This window comes from Neodiprion lecontei, chromosome 5 (genome assembly GCF_021901455.1).
Source record: "Neodiprion lecontei isolate iyNeoLeco1 chromosome 5, iyNeoLeco1.1, whole genome shotgun sequence".
Classification (NCBI taxonomy): Eukaryota; Metazoa; Arthropoda; class Insecta; order Hymenoptera; family Diprionidae; genus Neodiprion; species Neodiprion lecontei.
This window is the reverse complement of record NC_060264.1, coordinates 29,743,483-29,764,070: the sequence shown is the minus strand read 5'-3', so window position 1 is coordinate 29,764,070 and position 20,588 is coordinate 29,743,483. Positions and strand designations below refer to the sequence as shown.

The window sequence follows — 20,588 nt, the reverse complement described above, 5'->3', positions numbered from 1 at the left end:
TGATGGTGGGTAACAACTAACAGGGCATGCTCCAGATTCAAAAGTTACTTCAAATGGCACCAGACTTCAGTAGGAATTCATGAAGTGTTCTATTCACGGAACTTTCGATGTTGTTTCAGGCGTGTTCAATCGACGTGTATACTACATTGCAACGGTAATAACGAGATTGAAAACAGACGATGAAATTCATCACATGCGAGATAACCTTCTAGATTTGTATAAACTTCTCGCTCGTCAAGTGCTGTTCTTTGAAATCATCATTCCAAGTCTTCTGCAGCCCAACCGTTGGAAGTCAAGCTAACACGAGAACGATATGAAGCACGCAATTTGGTAGATCCTGGAACAGAACTGTAATGCGGGAATCACTTGAGATGAGAATTGAAATAAATCTCTTGCCCGTTTCCCGAGTAAACAGTCATCCAACCATTTATATTTAATCGGTTTTTCCCTGCATTAGTGAACTGGTGTAATCATTCCTAAACGTGGATGTGATACGAGGTGGTTGTGTCATACCGACATCCAGTTTAGGAAGTTGTTAATGATAAAAACCACATGCCTCGTAACGATCTTCTGTCTTTTCATGAACGACGATTATAGAGACACTCTTAGCGATGGTTAAAGAGCCTCGAATAGTTCGGACTATAACTTTAGCATTACAACTATCGCTATTCACAGTCGCCAATTCCAGCATAGTTTGACTTAAACTTTATGACCATCGCAGGACGATTCTGATAAACTTAAAATGATGGAAAGGAAAGGTGTTTTATACAAAATTGTGCAAATAGCGAAGCCACTTGCTTATCAGGGTGGAAAAAATAAGGAAATTGTCAGAAAAGAACATTACGACTCCAGAGAGTACCGGCCATGATGTCACGACATTTTCACCGTTAGGGCAAGAATTCGTGACGCAACTTCCGTTCGACTCCTAGACGTATACAAATACACGGAGTACCCTGTATGTTGCTTATCTTTGTTAGCGGAGCCACCTGGTATATAGAGAGACATTGCACCGCACGGTTGAAAGTACATTTATATACGCTGCATCTACATAGGCATAAGGTATAAGAGAGTCGAGTGCACGTGCAGACGGGGGCTTGCAGCTTTAGTATGCAAGCGCAGGTAGATGCAGGCGGTGATCGAGCGAACGGATGAATGAACGACGAAGCAGGCAAACCGGCAAGGAAAGAAGGGACAGGGACTCGAATGCAGACCGAGGAACTCGGCTCTGAGCTCGTTGTTTGTCAAGACTGTCCTAGAGAGCCGGGACTAGAGGGACAGGAAGGCGGCTGGCGCGGCTAACCTGTTCTCATTTTTATTGGGCGCATCAGGTTTCAGTGCAGGTGAGCCGAAGCCAAGTCTCCGCGTTTCTCCTTCCCTATCCGCACCACCTTCGACGAGTGCAACGCGTGTGTCGCCTCCCGGGCTCTACTTTACCTCGGGAGCAATTCGTTACCGACCGAGTCCGATGAGGAACGATCGAGAAAATCCTTTCCCGAAGTCAAGGAGCGGCGCTATGCTTGAAAACAAGCCGTAATTGCGTTCACCGGAAGCGACGTCTCGGACTTGAGACGATTTTATAGTCGACGACGCCGAACCCTAACGAGTATCTGCATACTCTAAAACACACACTGTATAACCCTGACGAGGCAACACGATCCGTTACCCGGTCCCGGGGCTGCTTCAGAGAACAAAATGGACGCTCACGAAACCGGTACAGTCCCTGTCGTAATTTATGTTCCACCACGGACTGCAAGCTTGTTTTTATCCCTTACCAACGTTTGTAGGAAAAAGCTTTCGCGCGCGTGTAAAAGCTTCCCACAAATTTTTTGATTCATCGAGTTTCGCCCACTCCACTGAATCGCGGATTTTACGCGTTAACCGAATGTCGAATTTAACAAGAGCTACACCAAACGAGACCGCATCATCGGCGTGGAATCAGCGATCTGATCGAGTGGAGTGCTGATATCCTCCACCAATTAGCGTAAGATCGAATCGAACCGACTAATGCGAAATTTCAAGAGCTTCATGTTGGAGCCGTTCAATTATGAGCTTCCTGCAATTACCCGGAATATCGTTATACTTTGGAATTGATCCAACTTCCAGCGACTCATACTTATCGTTAATACTTAAGTATACAGATATTTGCAGAGTCATCGTTATACCCACGCATTTGAAGGATGCGCGTACCTGCGTATTTATATTATACTGATCAAACTTTCACCGTATGGCCTGCGGGGGAAAGAAGACCGTCAAAAAGTTCGCTAAACTTCGGAGGTGGGTAACATATTGCAGGCGAGTCTTCCTGTCTTGATTACGGACGTCGATGTTATACCTTATGCGCATATGTTGCGAATAGTAGCCTTTAGTGAAAACGGCACGGATCAAACACTTTGCAGAATCGATAGTTTTTTAAACGGTCTCTCTCGTAGCTGCCGCTACATTCGCGATGTTTAAAACTAGATTGCTTATGTATGTACTTCTGCAGAGTAGTTTCACTTAACCGCAAAGCGCGGTGTGTGTGTGTGAATCTCTTACATACACACTTACACAGCGATTGAGTTATACCGCAGTAGAAATGATTTGCGAGGAGAATTTCACCGGTGGATCTTTTGGCTGTTCAAGCGCCTCTTAATCTCTCCATCAAATTTAACCGGACTGTTGGAATTGTACAACATCTTTGTGCATCAATCACTTGTTGAACGTGCAAATGAAGAGGTATAGTCGATTACCTAGTTTCTCTCCGAGTGGTCTGCAAAAATCTCTGATTTTATATAGTTGGAAGCAAAGATATCACGAGTAGTGCAAAAGTCCGTTCACACGAGTGGATCTTCGCTCCGCAAGCTTGGAAGCGCCGCACATGTGCAGTTCATGGTACAAAAAGGATCTCGGCCCGGTTTTACTCGTGTCAATGATCCGTTCGAGGCGAACCACAAGGCACGCCCTGCAAGTATCAGCACAATCAGATGGCGCTATAACGTCAGCAGTACGTTATGCAATAAAATTGGTACCCGATTCATGTTATACTTCACGCCTTTCTTCCATATCGATTTACGTTATTGCTACAGCAGTTCTTCGTTTTCTTACAAATTTCCGGTACATGAGAATCGTCTGTAAAGGATATTTTTCAACAAATTGAACGAATTTACAATATCTAGTGTACAAGTTAACCGAGTTAATAAAGAGTGTCCGTAAAACAAACGAAAATCTTCGTCAAATATTTGAAGCGAATGATTGACACTTCATTAGTTTATAAATTCTAAAAGACAACGTAATTTATTTCAACAATTGTCGTGTTGTTGAATTCTAAAATTTCTGGCAAGAATTTTCTCTTTCTTACCGAAGCGAGAGCAGGCCTGCGGTCGGATCGAGCAACTTTTTACCTCATCCGGTAGCTGCAGACGCCAGGCTATCGGCCTCCGTTCCTGCGTGTGTATGTAATAAAAATCCTGTGGCACGCTCGATGGCTGACTCCAGGGATTATAGATTCGAAGGAGAGCTGGAACCCGACTGTAGGTAGTAGCTGGCCTTGCAGCAGCTGTGTTTGCCCCAAGACTCGACTGTTCTCCGGATTTTTTTGATGACTTTTTAAATCTTCCCCTCCACCCTCTCGCTCTATCTCCTTCTCGCTCGCCCTTTTCTCTTTTCTCTCTCGCCTCTACTCGCTATTCAATGCCACAACCATACAACAGGGATATTTCTTATCTCCTCAAATTACCCAAGGGGTTTCAAAAACATACGAAGGAATCGACTTATTACACTGGTCTGCAAAGAAAGCAACTTATTTTTTCCTTCTTAATTAATATGTGTAATTATAATAGATTTGATGCACATTAAAACCTTCATAGCTATAATTTTTTGTTTTTTTAAAGAAAATTTCTTTACAGACCTGTGTTATCAATGACTAAAACTTTCAAATTTAGAATTCACAGTTTTCCCAGATAGCTTTCGAGTCTTGATATTATTACAGTGACAAAAATGTGGTTCCGTACGCCTTGTTTTAGGCAACTTGTTCTTCAGAGATATTTCTAAATTCCACGAAGGATGACGCTAGTGAACGGTTCGAATGATCGCGGACTCGGTTGGTAAGTACTAAAGGATGTTAGTGTTGATTAAAAACATTTTCAAAATTGACAAGGATTATAATCACCTAGCTGTGGCAACGATTTATTACTTTTCACGTATTTTCAATCAGATGCAACGATTTTATTTTGCTCAGATCACGACTGAACGAAGGTACGTATAACAGGATAAGGAATTTGTTCACGTTTGAGGGTATAGAAGGTTCGTACTGGCCGTGGCTTACCGGCTTGCAGGGAAACTAGTTCGCACCATCGCCGCAAAGTAGCGTTAAGGTCGCTACCAGTCAGTGGCGCCCTTTTCAATAATATGTTCAAGCACTGGGTTCACGATACGATTTATTGTATCTCGTATCATGTCCTGAAGAGCTGAAAGCGCGAAAGTAGCAAATCACGATGATCTTGGACGAACATAGATTTTGATACCTTAGTTCGGAAAAATGTGAACGTGGTTAAAGAGTTTTTTTTTTAATTTCTACCACAGACTGGAAATAAATGAATTTCAAAATCAAACTGGTTGAAATATACCTAAATTTGAAACTGTGGTCTCAAAAATCAAGAATATTCATGCTATCTTCTTAGATTCGACACATTGAGAAAATCCAGAAAATTTTATCCACCCTGTTTGGATACCCGGATATGTACGAATGCCCGACGTTCTGTTATTTCGAATGGCAACTGTCCAATCGGCGTAACGAATATGACATTGACATCCATATGAAATTAGTTATTTCAGATAGTTACCGTTACCATCCCTGCAAACATGTCACGTCAACATATCTTGGCGTGTATTTGGTTTCTGGCGAACTCTGCCACCGCATTCGGAGAGCTGGTAGCGAGGGTAAGTGAAAAATTTTCACGCGTCTGCGAAAAAAAAAACGAAAATATGGGGTCCAAATAAAAAATTACAAGGGAGCAAAGTACGTCGTGCATCGTGACACCCCAGACGTATGGTGGGGGTTAAAATAAAACTGCCTTGAAGTTGGCGGAGCGGTGCAGGTCTCGGGGACGTCATTCAAGTAGATAAGATCGCCGTTTGTCGGTCTAGAGTTATTTTCATAAACAGAAAGTATATACGTATACATGTGTATATATACATATAGGTATCACTCGGACCTCGACGTCCTATTGGAGTAATTAAACCGAAATGAAAAAAAAAGCATCCCGTAAACCGCTTCTCTGGCACCGGTTAACGTCCGCTTGCTCCTCTCCCTGCGTACTTTCAGTCCTGCTCATGGAACCAACGCTCCGCACCTTCCCGGCTCTTGGGGTTTGGGGAATAGCTGATGTTACCTGCAACTGTCGTCCGCGCACGCGATCTTTTAGTCCGCTTTTTCATGCTCGCTCGCGGTCCAAAAATACTGAACCACTCACCAGCGCAGTGCGCACGATTATTTTTAAATTACTCTCATCGTTTTTTGGGACCAGCACGGAATGGGGTCTTCTTCCCGCTACCTTTCGCACTGGGTTCAGCAGGCGTTCACTGGCGGAACTTTCGAAGAAAGCATTTCGTTGGGTACATGGATTTGGCAAGTACAAGTTCGTTGAAGAGAAAATGACACGGTGAATGAGTTTCGAACAGATAGACCGAGGGTTGGTAATTTGATACTTGACAAACGTGAGAGACGAGACTCGGTGAGATCTTGTTCGATCTCGTGAGGTCATTGGAAGGTAATTTTACTGTGTAACAAAAAGGTTGTGACGTTCTGGCATCTTTGTCCAGGGACTCGTATCGGCCATGATCGCCGAAAGAGTAACAATACCGTGTTTAGAAATGAACATGACTATGGCTCGGAGGTCTGGGGGTAGGGTAGGTATGAGAACGAGCCTTAAGAATTCCGATATTTTGAAATCGACGCGAGTTTCTGGTCGCAATTATCCTCGCGTCGTTCCGTCAGAGGATGATCGTGGCTGTTTTTGTGTCTCGTCCCGGGGTAGGAGAGGAAGAGGAGGAGAAGGAGGAGGAAGACGGAGGGCGAGGAATCAACTGCGGTCAAATTACACCCTGACAGACTGACATGTAAATTGGCCAAGGATGGGCGATCGCTGCCACGATGCCCTGCGCCAGGCTGCTCCGCGTTCTGTATAATGCCGATACAGCCGATAGGTCGTTACAACAAAGACCAGACTGCGGACGATCCCAACCTAGCCTTGGTACCGGTGGGAAAATGGTACCTACGGAGACCACTTATGCGCGTCCCCCAGCTTCACCGGTTCTTTAATCCCTCGAGACCATGCAGACCGAGCTCCGTGCATCCTGCCCTCTTCTCTTAATTCCTTCAAGGCTCCGTTCGAATCGGCTCTTTGCCACAATCACCGCCGTCGCTCCGTTACCCGCCCAACCACCCCTCTGACTGTTCCTCATTTTATTTCAGAACTGCGGGATTCGCCACATCGAACGTAAGGACGTCGGCATGGTTTTCTGTGAGTAGCCGACTTGGTAACGATTCAAAAATTATTTCTCTCCATCCCTCGTTTCACCCTGTTCGACGAAGAAATATTCATCATCATCTGAAATCACTGCCAAGTTATCAAAGTACGTAACCCTGGTGAAGACGTTCTGAAATTTCGATCACAGTACTCACTCTCAAGGTTTAATGGTTGCGAATGTACGGCTCAAACTTGGTTACTATGGTTATAAATATCATTACGGTATCCTTTATAGAACTGTCATACTTATTCACACTTGAAACTCATTAACCATGATGTAAAATAACCCGAGACACTACCGCATCGGTAAGTGAACCATGCATCTTCATCGCTGTAAGAACTACAGACCTCTGTTCACCATCAGTACAAAGTACAGGATTAGGCGAGACATTGAACACTGTATTCCAACACTCAATTGCTCGTCAACGTGAACAATTGTCCAAGGTGCTCGGTACATCTCAATCTCTAATTCCTTGCCAATATTTGCAACCAATATTCGCAACTGGTATTCCGAAGCCTTGCTATTTCCGGAAGATGTATTTTTGAGGGGTAAACGATGATCGGGGTTTCGATCGCAACGTGTGAGGGTAGGGAATATCTGGAACATACTGAACAGCCCAGCTGGTCGAGCGGCTGACTACATCGTTGCAATTCTACACGCAACGTTGCGTTTCCCGCACTCTTCTCCTGATGCAGAAAGAGAGTCTCGGAAACGCAACGTGACCAGCTGAAAGTCTGAAACTGTGGAGTGTAGTTCAGTTTTGTCGAGCTGCTCTTGCCGCGCGCGTACCGTCGCACTGATCTGGTCCGAATGATGGTCACCTTCATCCCGTCTCGGTGGCTGAAAATGGCTACCGAAAACCTGCGTCAGCCCCTTTTTCAAATCAAGAACAAGCCACGAGAGCCCAGAAATTCAGATCCACCCAACCAAGGTGATAACGAATGACATGCCTGATGACGAGGATCGATTCAATCTCGCCGCATCACTTCCAACTCGTGGATAAGATCAACCGATGCTTGAGGAAGAGGAGGAGGAGGAAAAGGATACCCGTATCTCGATCCGACCGTTTAACGGCCTGCAACGACGGTTCGGTTTCGGGTGACTTAAGCCACTCGAAAGATCGTCGGGTGCGTCAGGGAATAATTATTACGCACGGTCTGCGGCTGAGTGACGGCACACTGACAGCAGGACACATCCGACACACGAAGAGGAAGGCTGGCTCTGGCCTCTTTGCACGGAAACTTCATCGGCAAGAAACTTAACGAAGTCCACCTGCAGGGGCGCGGATTAGTTTCTTTCTGGCCATCAAACGGAAAGGTTTGCTCCTCGAATTAGTTACCAGAACTCACAAGTCGCAGATTGCTGTCTGCGGCTGGAATGAGTTGAAATTTTAGTGCTTTTGTCAAGCCTTGGTTCATGTCACTCGTGGGACGTTTTCGACGCTACGAAAAATCACGATCCATGGTTACTGCTGGTGAAACTCAGGCCTGAGAAGTACCTTGGTCTTGATATTACGACGAATGTTTTCACCAGGGTGCAATAACGCGTAGCAAGTTCTTGCGCAGTCGTAGAAATAGAGAGTGTACCGCGTTAATAGTCGATCGCGTCTTTCAGACGTTGATATTAAGAACGAGGGGAACGAGTGGTGCGCGATAAATGCTCGGATGATCAAGTGCTGCGAGACCATCTACCCGAATGACGTCGAGTGCGAGGTAAATGTGACACGTGGATATAACGTGTAGTTGTGTACTTTATGCGCGTCGTCTTGTATACCTCGAAGCTGGAAGGGCTGTGCACCTCACAGCTTCGTACCAATACCGAAGCGCTCAAAGATCAACGATTCTGACCAGTGTTCTAAACCTCCCGATCTTATCACCCCCAGCACATTCAACTCGTCGGAGGTGACATGGGCGTCCTGATTCCAAATGCTTCCAGAAACGTGACTCTTGTTTGGCCGACTCTTGTAAGTTTACCACCAGCATTTTACGATCTAGACCTAGAAGATGAGCTTGGTTTCAGTTAGAGTTACAGACAGAGACTTGCTTCGGTAATTGGATAACGGTTGCAAATGATCAAAAAAAAACAAAAAATAAAATAAACAAATAAATAAAGAAACGCAAAACTACTTCCGAACTAATGTTGCTCAGGATTTACTCAATGGTCTGTATGTACCTGTTCCATTCCATTCGAAAATCCCAGGAAATTCTAAAGGGTGTACCATTTCTCAAAATGGCAACTGACGAATTGACCAAAACCCTACATCATTCCCAGAAAATACTACTATAACACATCGCTGTATTATTCGTCACGATTCGTCAGTATTATCACGAATAATTATGTAATTGCCTGAGGAGGGTGTAAGACTCTGGTGAAAATGTTGAAATATTCATAAACGGTTCCTGATTACCTTGACATGAGCTCTGGTAGGTAGGTGTACGGGGTGGTGATGGTTGCAGGGGGTGGGCAGGTACAGCCGGGGATGGATTATTTTTCGTCCGCTTTCGAAACGGTGGGAAATAAGGGAAATAATGAGAAGGTGGGGGTGTCGCCCTGGTGTACCGCGGTGACGTAATACCGGTAGTTATCTTGATCCTGCGGACTGGGCGGAGCCGTCTCGCACCAACCAGCACACCAGTTTGTGTGCTTCTGCCACCACCATGGCCAAACATATTATCACTAAACACCACCTACACCGAGCGAATAAAAACCTTGGGGGAATTCGAACGGAAGGAAGACGACGACCCACACAGCCATCATCGCACGTGGTCGCATGATCGCGATCCTCGACGCCATCATGGGTTTTACGAGTTGCTGGCGTAGCAATTTTTTGAAAACCGTTTTTCCTGGTGACGTGGAAGCTTTTTACTATTACCGATCCTTCTCATTCATTTCCGACGTTGAATCAATGCTCAGAAATTGTTTAACTTGTTGCCACCATGCATGGTAAGGTATCGTCCGTCAGACGATCGTGAGACTTGGCTGATTTATTATGCAGTACCTTCATGACCGTGTCGGGGAATGCATGATCGCGATCGGTTACACAACTAAGGACAATCAGACTGGCGAGATACGTCAGAAGGTTAAATTCGACACCGGCGTATCATCGAGATCAAACGTACGTCCCGTTCTTCAAGGTAAGTTTTGGTCGCTGATTTTCTCATGATTTCGTTAATTTTTTCATGAATCTCACTCGGTTCTAAGGGATCCAGTATAGAAGAAAGTAGACTTCTTATTTGAGATGAAATATTCAATACCGCCAAGCTCTCTTAAACCATTTCTCTGGCTCATTTTATCTACTTTCAATCAGGATACTACGACAGAGGTGAAGCCAGGAAGTGTCCTACCGTCGATCTAGACACTCTGGATGACTGTCGTCCGGTTAATTGTCACATAAAGTACCACGGGAAGAGAAACTTCTTTAACCGTCGGCACCGGCGGTGCCAGCCAGTTCCAGTTTGTATCGCTGATACGAATAAAGAACTGCCTGACGTTGTGGGTTTGAATATTCACCAAGAATTTAACACAACTTTTTCTCCCATCCTTTGCATTCCGTGGACTATCTTCACATGTAGTACATAAAAGACACGTCGATTACGCGATTTTGGTTTTCACCAATTGGAATGGATTCCTTTATGCAGTTTGATTCAGTTTTGAAGAATTCGTCAGACCGAAACTTCAAGTTTAGTAGTCGCTTTTGGCCTCCATCAGACTGAAATTTCCGACATTTTTAAACCGGTACGTTCTGTGATATGATTAAAAAATATTGCGAAAGAACCTTTCGAACAGATATACTCTTTCTTCCTTCTGTGTTTCTCACGTTATACGTAAATCACGTGGGTCTTTGATAAGCTGCTTGCATTATAAAAGTTATATAGGCCCAACAAAACGCGGCGCGGGTGAATTTTTCTTGCGATCCAGAGATTTATACCCGGCTACTATAAACAGCATGCGATGTAGCGTGTAACTGACGCCCTGCTACCGCTTAATTTGACAGGAATTTATAACTCTTACTTTTGATGGTTTTGCACTTCCACGACTATCATATACCCTGTATAGGCCTGATACAAGAGCGTGTGTCTATAACTCACCCCACAGTCGCGGTCACGATTGGCTTCAAGCAAAAATAATACCACACGTTCATTCCACTCCCTACATTCCGCATACTGTTGAAGTATAACTTATTCTCCAAAAGTCTCTCTTCTTTCATCCTGGCTGCAGGCCTACGTGCCAGCTAGCAACACCTGTCGAGATTTGGAGAACGCGGTGAACGAAGTTGAAGTTCGCGCCCTGAGTCGAGGAACAGCGGAGACGGCTTGGAGGTCGGAACCGCGGCCATACTTATCGGTACAAAAAATTTTCTCAAAATCCTAACTGAAATTTCGAAATTAAATTTCATGAGAAATACTTTACCACTTATCGTCAATGGGTTCCCATGCCTCAGGCTTCACCAATCGAATCTTTTCCCAGAACATATACTGCCATCACGGCAAGACCGACAATTCTACGGGTTTCTGTATCTGCCATGAAGGATGGACCTCAAAATCGGTGGACAACCTGGAGCCGAGCACCGAGTTGATCCATCTCTGCAACGTTCAGATGCTTCCGTGGCCGCGTTTGAGAGCGAACAGACTTAAAATCATCCTGACGGTCGTATCCTTTTCCAGAAAAACAAGTCAATTTTCTTGACTCGGTTTCGGAGTTGCGCTTAGCCTTATTGAACTGAGAGAAATTTTTAGTTCCGATTACCGCTCAGTCGTTAACTATTTTCATATTTTACCAAAATCGAAAAATATACGTCTAGGTACAGAATGAAAATTAGTTTTCCAGCTGATACCGGAAAGTCTGGTATCCGTTGCTATTCTTTCTGATTACGATCACTGTTGTTATATTTTCTTGCAACCGTTGCGAAAATTTAATGCTCGTGCAACAATAAATTGACGTTAAAGCCTTGTTTAACCAAATAAGTAGAGTAAACCTCAGAAACTGATTTTGCGTTGCAATAACCAAAAAAGGATCGACGATAGCGCAAAATGTTTGCGCGTACCTCGTTTTTCGTAATTCCAACAATATTGAAACAGTTTTTTTAACGATACCTGTTCTACTTAATTTTTCTAGTTACTATGACAAATGAAATTTTTCTCGGCGCATCCTTTGACGGAAATTCCTGAACGCCTTTCGCCAGATTGCAGCTCTACTCGGGATTCTCGTAGTTCTCTTCTGCTGCGCGACGGCTTACGTTATGCGGAGGCAATCTTCTTCCGGGGAAAACTTCGACTGCGGAAATCGGCCCGTGACCACATCCTGTGCTCCGAGTTCAACCAGGTCTGAAGGTAGCTGTTTTTACGATCGACCGTACAAACGACTCGGCAGGAAAACCTGCTCCGATACGTCTTGTCACACCCATAGTCTTGTGCGACACTGAAGCTGCGTCAACCGGCTCGTCTCACTGTTATTTTATTATTTATACAGGGTGTCCCTAAATTGCCTCCCACGGACTAGCCAGCATAATACCTCGTTAAAATCCAACCGAGAATTTCTTTTCCGGAAGATCGTCCGACGCATAGTTTTTGAATTATAAGCGATAGCGCTAGGCCAATCAGAGTGCACCATTTCATCTAGATTTGCCGCCACGGATATTGCTGTTTTGTTCGTCTGGGTGAATTATTATTATTTGTTTACGAATTAAATATCAGCACCTCCCCTCTTTCGCTGCTGTACCCCTTATGCTTGAGGATGCGCTTCTGTTTACACACACAAGTGTGCACCCATGGATGTGCGGCCGGCAGCGTATGCCGCGGCAACAATACCGAGGTCAGCGCTCGAGAAGGGGTACAACAGGGAGAGAGGGGAGGTGCCGATATTTAATTTGTAAACGAATAATAATAATTCACCCAGACGAACAAAACAGCAATATCCGTGGCGGCAAATCTAGATGAAATGGTGCACTCTGATTGGCCTAGCGCTATCGCTTATAATTCAAAAACTACGCGTCGGACGAGCTTCCGGAAAAAAAATTCTCGGTTGGATTTTAACGAGGTATCATGCTGGCTAGTCCGTGGGAGGCAATTTAGGGACACCCTGTATACGACACACTGGGAAATGATGATATCAATTATTTTTATTATTATTTATAACAAGCTGTCTTGCGAGTGATAAAAAATTAATAAAAAAAATTTATCCACCGATTACATTATTGGATTTCAACCTTATTTTTATTGAGCTAGATCAATAAGTCGGATAATTTGAGTACGCGAATATCGAACGTTGATTTTTAATTATCTACTAACCGTCAACGTTATTTAGGAAACTGAATTTTTAAAATCGTTCAAACTAACCGGGTGTATCAATAATCAGCAATAAAACTATTTTCAATCTAATCTACTTGTTTGTCAAATTTTCACTGTTTCAGAGTACATAAGATAACGTTAATGTGAACTATCATTCAAATCTCAATGTAACATTACAGTTATATAATTCGTTGAAACGAATGAAAAATATGAAAAATTGAAAAATACGTTCAAAATCCAATTTGTCTATAAAAATCGTTTCTCTAAATTCTTTTCAACAAAACTCCCAACTATCCCTTCATTCTGCGTTTCAAATCGTTGTAAGAATTTCGGAATAAAGCAAGAAAAAAAGGGAGTAAAATTGTGATGGAAAAAAAATCAAAAAACCAAAATATAAGAAAAAAAAGCACTTGCCGAAACCCGGGATTGAACCGGGGACATTTAGATCTTCAGTCTAACGCTCTCCCAACTGAGCTATTTCGGCTGATGTCAGTGGGCGTTTCGGCAACGTGAACCGTGACCGTCGACGTTTTCTCCGTTGTTGAAAATGACTGGGAAATAAAAAATTTATCTATCGATATAAAATGTGACAAGAGAATTTCAGCGATGACTTCGAACCAACGATCAAACGAACGAGGAATCGAAAAAGTTGAAAAACTGCTTAGACGGATGCTTTGTGCGGGAATAATCGGGAAGAAGACATTTAGGGGTTAAATAAAAAGATTTAAAAAAAAAAAAAACAAACGAATGTTGCGCAAATTGTTTAGGGTACCGGGTGAAGAAGGGGGGGGGGGGGGGAGGATTTGGTTTCGCCCCTCGTCTCTTCCGGTATAAAGGTGGGCGTTATATTCGCATCCAGCAGACTGAGACTACAATTAAAGTAATTGGGCTCATTGTGCTGTCTGTGTGTCCGCCGTTCGCGTTGAAATACCCCGTAGTGAATGGGGCCGCGTTATGGCGCTGCGGGGAAGCCGGGTTCGAAAGAGGAACGTACGTATGTACGACACACATGCGTGAAAGCCTTTATGCTCCTCTGGCGCGACGGGTAAAACGCGGGCTCTCCTCCTATCCTCCGGATATTCAAAAGGCAAAAGGCGTACACGGCTATCCTTCGACTCTTTCGCTTCTCTTTTATTCTCGTTTGTCTTTTCCCAGGCTAATATCTGCGCCTCCTCCCCCCTCGCCCCTCCCCCCGTCTTTTTTAATCTTACCATTCCCTCCGAGTAAGTGTATTTGTGTATAGGTATGTGTAATAATGTACGACGAAACAATCCGCGCCGCTTCGAACGCTTCAAATTTAACCCTCGAATAATAAATGTACAGTTATTATTTTATTTATAGATTTGTTTCTTCTCCAACGTGTGAAAAATTTGAACCGCGATTCTTCCTCGTGAGGAAAAAAAAAAAAAAAACAAAGTATTTTCGATCGATCAAACCACTGCGAAATGCTTGTAACTATATAGTTTCGTAAACTGTGATTGCTGATTTTATAAAAAGACGTTGAACTTGAATTCACGTGGTTTCGCAGTTTTTGCTTGGTCATAGTTAAGGACTTGTCAATTTAAAGCTCGAAATTGAAGGTGAAAATGTACACAAAACGGTGTGAAAAAGAAGCAATAAAAAAAAAAAATTTCTAAAAAAACTCCTTCGAGCCGGATTTGAACCAGCGACCTATGGATGTCTCTTATTCGGATTCTGTCACGCCAACTACAGTCCACCGCTCTACCAACTGAGCTATCGAAGGTATGAGAACGTGGGTGTTTAAAAAATTTTATAACCATAATACGTACTCCAAATTTCTAAGGTCACTGTATCTTGTCATAAGACATTGCTGGAGCACGTAGTTCGATTAAAATGAAACCGTAAGATTGAGGTAAGAAGAAGAAAAGCGAAAAGCTTACATTACATACTTCCACAATTTTCTTATTTTTACCAATGCGGCGTAATTGATTACTATATTTATTACTGTAATCACCATGAAATGAAAGAGATAATTATTTGGTGACTACATGAATTGAAAATAAATAAATGTTGTATGCAGCTGGTTGTTCCGCCGTGTTTATTTCGAGAATTCGAACTTACTACAGACTATTTTCCAGACTGTTTCAACGCCTGCGTCGTACTTCCGTACCGTGTATAAATAAGTTTATCGTCTTTGACTAATAGTGTCTACTTTCGATACACTGGTTCAGCTACTTCAATCAATATATGAGTGTTAAAGTTTATGTAGCAACGTAAGTGCCATCTATGCATGTCCTCGGTAGTATAGTGGTAAGTATCCCCGCCTGTCACGCGGGAGACCGGGGTTCGATTCCCCGCCGGGGAGGATTTTTTTTATTTTTCGAAAGGAATATACGCGTTGATTCGTGGCCGGAGTATTTGTCTTTTTTTTTATACTTTATCTCGCAAAAACTGCTCGTTTTGATTTACCGATCAGACGACAATATCCAGAAAAATGACCGAAAGCTTCGGAAAATAGGTCTGGGAATAAAAATATCTAACCTAACCTACAACTCCGCCGGGGAGAACAGTTTTCTAAATGTTTTTTCCGTCTCGAAATGACCGCATTAGAAAAAAACGTGACAAAAAATCGAGATTTCATCGAGTGATTATTTTATACACGTAACTCATCGTCGGTTCATCTTCCTCTAGTGCGTTATATACACAGAGACCCATGATTTGTCTCTATGCATCAACCTCTGTAAACAGATATTGATTTGAAGTTAGGTAATATTCATTTTACCTCTAGAGCACTTGAATGTGCTCTGCCCTGATAGGTTAGAAGTGGGGAAAAAAGTCTTTAATTACATGTTTGACATGTCCTCGGTAGTATAGTGGTAAGTATCCCCGCCTGTCACGCGGGAGACCGGGGTTCGATTCCCCGCCGGGGAGGATTTTTTTTTATTTTTCGAAATGAATAAATGCGTTGATTCGTGGCCGGAGTGTTTTTCTTTTAACTGAGTGTTCGTGTTTATCGACTAACGGTAAGTCATCATTCTCGCTATCCATTTATTTGGCACAGGTGTTTCTACTCTCGTCCCTTTTCTTTCAGACGCGTACTGCTACCGGAAGTATTGCTCCGTAGCAATGAGTTCTGGTGCTACTCTCTCCTTGTCTGGAGTCGCTACTTTAATTGCTGGCTGGTTTTTAAACTTCTCGCGGACTCTTAGTGCCTCCGCGCGTGCCCTCTGAACCTCTTTCTTGTGTCTCAGGGATATTAATCTCTCTCCGTTGAACTTAATGAATTGTGATGGTGTCATTTTTAGTCTTCTTAATTCCCTGGACTGGTGCTTAAGTTTTTTGCTTAGCTGGTTGTTTGCTTTCCTTGCTCTCAGTTCCATCGTTCTCTCTAACTGCCTTTCTATTCTTGTGATCTTCCTTTGGGTGTACACATAGTTAGGTGGTTTCGTGTTGTTAGTTTTTCCACTTTCCGAAGCCACCTTTAGTTTTTTATATTTATCCCCGTCCGTGATGTTTTGCGATGTTATGCGCGCTCTCTCATTTTTTAGGATGTTATCCACGTTGCAGGTAATGGCAGTTAGGATCTGGGGTTTTATCCTCTTAATTCTTTTTCGGGTATGCTTCGCGCTTTGCATTATTTTCCGGTATTTAGTATATAGCTTATTCGGGATGAGAGGCAGGTGATCTTCCACACTTATGTTGTCTTCTGCTGTGTTGTGTGTTTCTGTTGGTATTTGCACGGTGCTTGTGTCCTCTGCTGTTGTTGTGTATGAATAGTATGCTTGTGGTGGTGTGCGCTCACTGTTTCGATTTGCGTCGATTGCTTGGTGATCGACTAAATTTGAATTGATTAAATTTTCAGGTAGCCGTTGGTCTGCCATGTCACGATCTTCTTCTATCTCTTCTGCCCAGCCCTCCGGAATTCCCGCGTTCTGACGGTAAATGAGCGGGAATTCATCTCGGAGTTTCGTTGCTATTGCTTTTTCCGTTCTATTGAACTGGTTGACGATTGATCTTATTTTTTCCGTTTTAGAACCTCCAACCTCGTTTACAAATGCAATAACAACGCTTCGAGTCTCTTCTTACGTCCACTGCTGTGGGGCTGGTGCCCTTCTCTCCCTTCTTCTCAAAGCAACTGCTTTCATTTTTACAGCTAATGCTGTTCTTACTCTCCTGGTTTTTTGGAGAATTATCTTTGCAGCTTTTTCATGGTCCCTTGAGGCGAGTCCCTCCTGACGTTGTTGGAGGTACTCGGTCAGGGCCTCAATTTCGTCCGGCTTCCACTTTGCCATGACTCACTGATTTTAAACACACAACTGATTTTAAACATAAAAATGTGCGTGTTAAGGCACCCAGACACTTTGGCATTTACTTGAGTTTTATACTTCGATGCCTTATGTCTATGCAAAACAACCTTCTGCAATTTTTTGTCACCCCAACTCGGTAAAAACGAATTCGTATTCTGCCTTACTGGCCACGACAAAAGAGCGCATCCGCCCTCTCTGAAGGTAGTACAGGTAGTATCCTGTAGGTGGGATCATCCACCCTGGGATCTGCTCCTTGATTATCGCCGCGATCGTCGCCGTCATGATCTTGTACTCCGTGTTCAACACGGCAATCGGCTGATAATTTCTAGAATCTTCGGGATCACCTGTTTCATATATAAGGATAATTCTGCCCCTCACGTCCTGTTCGTTAATCGGCACCTCGCCGCACACAAGCTGGGACACATGCTTGCCCAAGATCTTCTTCGCGGTGGGCAAGATTTTGTAAACGCCCGCAGGAACCCCATCCACTCCTGGTGATTTCCACGGTGCAGCAGCTGTCAGCGCTACCATCGTCAATATCTCGATCTCGCTCTGGTCCACCGATTCACAGGCGTTCGCATCCCTGTACTCCCTTACTTTATCTAGCCACGCGTCGAATACCGGGGTTCGGGTGTCCGGATTCTCTGCACATATCTCGCGGTACAGTTCTTCGGTACGCTTAGGATCCGTTCAAACCCTTCCCCTTTCTTTTGGATGACATTAGCAGAGGGTTTTTTGTTAAAGTTCTCCCTCACCCCAAACACTTCCGCACGCACTTTCAGTATCTCGGCTTTGGCTCGCAGGAATTTCAACCCCTCCTCTCCGACCCTAATATATTGCGAGGGGGTCATTTTGTTCCGCTTGATTTCCTTGGATATCATCTTCTTCTGCCGCTTTCAGACGCTTTTCGAGTCTATTTACCTTCTTTTCGGTATATACATATCTCGGCGGTGTTGTTGTCATTCTGCGATTCGCGACCTGCGACAGCAGAAGGTCGTCAGAGTACACAGCCGCGGTAGAGCAAAATATTTTCACTCTCACCGGCTAACGCTCATCTGCTGTGATCCGCTTGGTGGTATCAGCGAGTAGGGCATCGACTGGCTTAATGAGCTCTGTGCTTGTGTGCGTCGGGATCTTCTTGATTTTCCCTCGGGGCTTGTTGTGACTCCTCGCTTTGCTGTATAAGAGGGCAAACTGTTTTCGCAATTTGTCCGGTATATCAACAGGGGGGAATATCAACAGGCCCTGGGGGGGGGGGGGGGGGGGGGCAGGTCAGGCAGTTCTTGTGCGATTTCGTCGCGTGTCATCGGTGGTGTTTGGCCCGCGCCTTCTGGTTGTTCGCGCCGGGGCTCTGTTTGATGGTAGATGTTTGGGAATTCGATCCGGAGTTTCATGGCGATTGCCTTTCCGGATCGTCCGGGGAACTCGTCGATAAGCCAGAGAATTCTCGCTTTCTTTGTCGCCCCCCGGCTGTTCCGGAATCTTACCACCTCGCGGTTTCTTCGTCAGTCCACTTCTCGGCGACTGCGTTCGCCGCTCGCTGCAGGTTGCGTCGTAAACGCCACACTTAGCCCATCTTCTTCTTCACTCCGGCTTCAGATCTAATTTTGCCGATCTGACTGCGGATTCTCACCTGCACCCTGGTGACATCCTTACTTCTGATGGCCTCTGAATGTTCTTGGAGGTATTCTCGAACGATGTCTAGTTCTCGTTGGGTCCAGGTCGCCGTTTTTCACGAACAGAACTGCTATTCACTTGATTGTTCAGTTTTTGGTAGTATATTCTTATTTATTGTACCTAGTAACATTTATACATATCCATTTGTTTAGACTCTGCAAAACATAACATTTAATAGTACAATAATCTTCTTTTTGGCATTTGTATCACATTTCTTCTCTTCTTTGGTGTGTATCTTAAGGTTCCGTCCTGGTGTTGGGCCTTCCTAGTATAATCTTCACCGTCGCCTTCGCTGCTTATATGATGCATTTATTCATTATGAATATGAATTTGATTTGGGAGCTCTCCCTCATCGTTTTGCTCATGTTCTAGCTCTCTCTCACCCATGTCGTTGATCCATTCTTCGGGGATTCCCTTTCGTGATAGATTGACGGAAATTCCTCTCGAAGTTTGGTGGCAATGGCTTTTTCGGTTCTTGTGAATTGCCCTATAATATTCCGGATTTTCTGGATTTTCGTGGTCCCCTCCACTTCCACGAAGCTAGTAACTAGCCTTCTCACCTCCTCCTGGTTCCAGGGTTGTGGGGCTGATGTCGGTTGCCTTACGTCCCTCTGGTCTCGTTTCAGCTTGCCCACCTTGACTTTCACAGCCAGGGCTGTCCTCACTTTTCCCGTTCTTGCGAGGATCATTTCGGCCATATTCTGATGGTCCTCTGCCGTTACTACATCTTGATGTTCACCTAGATAGACCTCCAGCACCTTCCCGCTTCCACAAACTTATTTCTACGATCACTGTAGATCAAATTGTGATCTCTCGTGCGCCTTAATGCACCCGGGTACTTCACGTCTCGCACTGGTTTTTTATCTCATCGACACTTGTACTCGTTCCAAGTCACCTTCTGTATTTTTTTCCCAACCCAAATTGGAAAAAAACGCGTAACCGATTTTTTCGTTTGGCCGCGGGGAAAAATACGTCGGTCCTCTACGGTAGTCGAACAGGTAGTATAGTGGTATCCCCGCCTGTCACGCGGTAGACCGGGGTTCGATTCCCCGCCGGGGAGGATTTTTTTTTATTTTTTGAAAGGAATATACGCGTTGATTCGTGGCCGGAGTATTTGTCTTTTTTTTTATACTTTATCTCGCAAAAACTGCTCGTTTTGATTTACCGATCAGACGACGATATCCAGAAAAATGACCGAAAGCTGCGGAAAATAGGTCTGGGAATAAAAATATCTAACCTAACCTACAACTCCGCCGGGGAGAACAGTTTTCTAAATGTTTTTTCCGTCTCGAAATGACCGCATTAGAAAAAAACGTGACAAAAAATCGAGATTTCATCGAGTGATTATTTTATACACGTAACTCATCGTCGGTTCATCTTCCTCTAGTGCGTTATATACACAGAGACCCATGATTTGTCTCTACGCATCAACCTCTGTAAACAGGGATTGATTTGAAGTTAGGTAATATTCATTTTACCTCTATAGCACTTGAATGCGCTCTGCCTTGATAGGTTAGAAGTGGGGAAAAAAGTCTTCAATTACATGTTTGACATGTCCTCGGTAGTATAGTGGTAAGTATCCCCGCCTGTCACGCGGGAGACCGGGGTTCGATTCCCCGCCGGGGAGGTTAATTTTTAAATTTTTTTTACAATCAGAATGATCTGATTATTTGTACAGAATCAAACATGACATTGCAAGACAGAGAATCTTGTAATCAAATTATTTTGCATGTATCGTTCAGTTCGTCCCTTTTAAAACAGATGTCGATACGTCATGTAATTTCTTTTTTCAAGTACATATTCACCGGAGTAAAACAAAATAAACAATACATTAAGTAAACTGACAATG

General features: G+C 43.9%; 1 protein-coding gene and 5 non-coding genes across 6 annotated transcripts; 4 read left to right on the top strand and 2 right to left on the bottom strand.

Annotated features, from left to right (window-relative positions):
* Positions 1 to 8,237: 8,237 nt before the first annotated feature.
* On the top strand, positions 8,238 to 12,690 carry LOC107224187. Its single transcript, XM_046739652.1, has 7 exons — positions 8,238 to 8,470; positions 9,503 to 9,641; positions 9,815 to 9,999; positions 10,726 to 10,851; positions 10,975 to 11,157; positions 11,690 to 11,971; positions 12,589 to 12,690. Exons 1-6 carry the CDS (start codon positions 8,414 to 8,416, stop codon positions 11,927 to 11,929), a joined length of 930 nt encoding a protein of 309 aa, XP_046595608.1. The 5' UTR covers positions 8,238 to 8,413; the 3' UTR covers positions 11,930 to 11,971; positions 12,589 to 12,690.
* A 515-nt stretch (positions 12,691 to 13,205) lies between these two features.
* On the bottom strand, positions 13,206 to 13,278 carry Trnaf-gaa. The gene has a single exon. It is a non-coding gene; the product is annotated as a tRNA-Phe (tRNA).
* A 1,159-nt stretch (positions 13,279 to 14,437) lies between these two features.
* Positions 14,438 to 14,538, bottom strand: Trnay-gua. The gene is made up of 2 exons: positions 14,502 to 14,538; positions 14,438 to 14,473 (listed from the first exon to the last, which is right to left on the bottom strand). It is a non-coding gene; the product is annotated as a tRNA-Tyr (tRNA).
* A 510-nt stretch (positions 14,539 to 15,048) lies between these two features.
* On the top strand, positions 15,049 to 15,120 carry Trnad-guc. Its single transcript has one exon. It is a non-coding gene; the product is annotated as a tRNA-Asp (tRNA).
* A 494-nt stretch (positions 15,121 to 15,614) lies between these two features.
* On the top strand, positions 15,615 to 15,686 carry Trnad-guc. The gene has a single exon. It is a non-coding gene; the product is annotated as a tRNA-Asp (tRNA).
* Positions 15,687 to 20,294: 4,608 nt separating this feature from the next.
* On the top strand, positions 20,295 to 20,366 carry Trnad-guc. The gene has a single exon. It is a non-coding gene; the product is annotated as a tRNA-Asp (tRNA).
* The last annotated feature ends 222 nt before the right edge of the window (positions 20,367 to 20,588 follow it).

Bases quoted from the DNA above. Each gene is read 5' to 3' on its own strand.
- LOC107224187 (XM_046739652.1), top strand. From the start codon at position 8,414: ATGGGCGTCCTGATTCCAAATGCTTCCAGAAACGTGACTCTTGTTTGG. The intron at 10,852-10,974 runs GTACAAAAAATT...ATCTTTTCCCAG, and splicing joins AACCGCGGCCATACTTATCG to AACATATACTGCCATCACGG. The intron at 11,158-11,689 runs GTATCCTTTTCC...GCCTTTCGCCAG, and splicing joins TTAAAATCATCCTGACGGTC to ATTGCAGCTCTACTCGGGAT.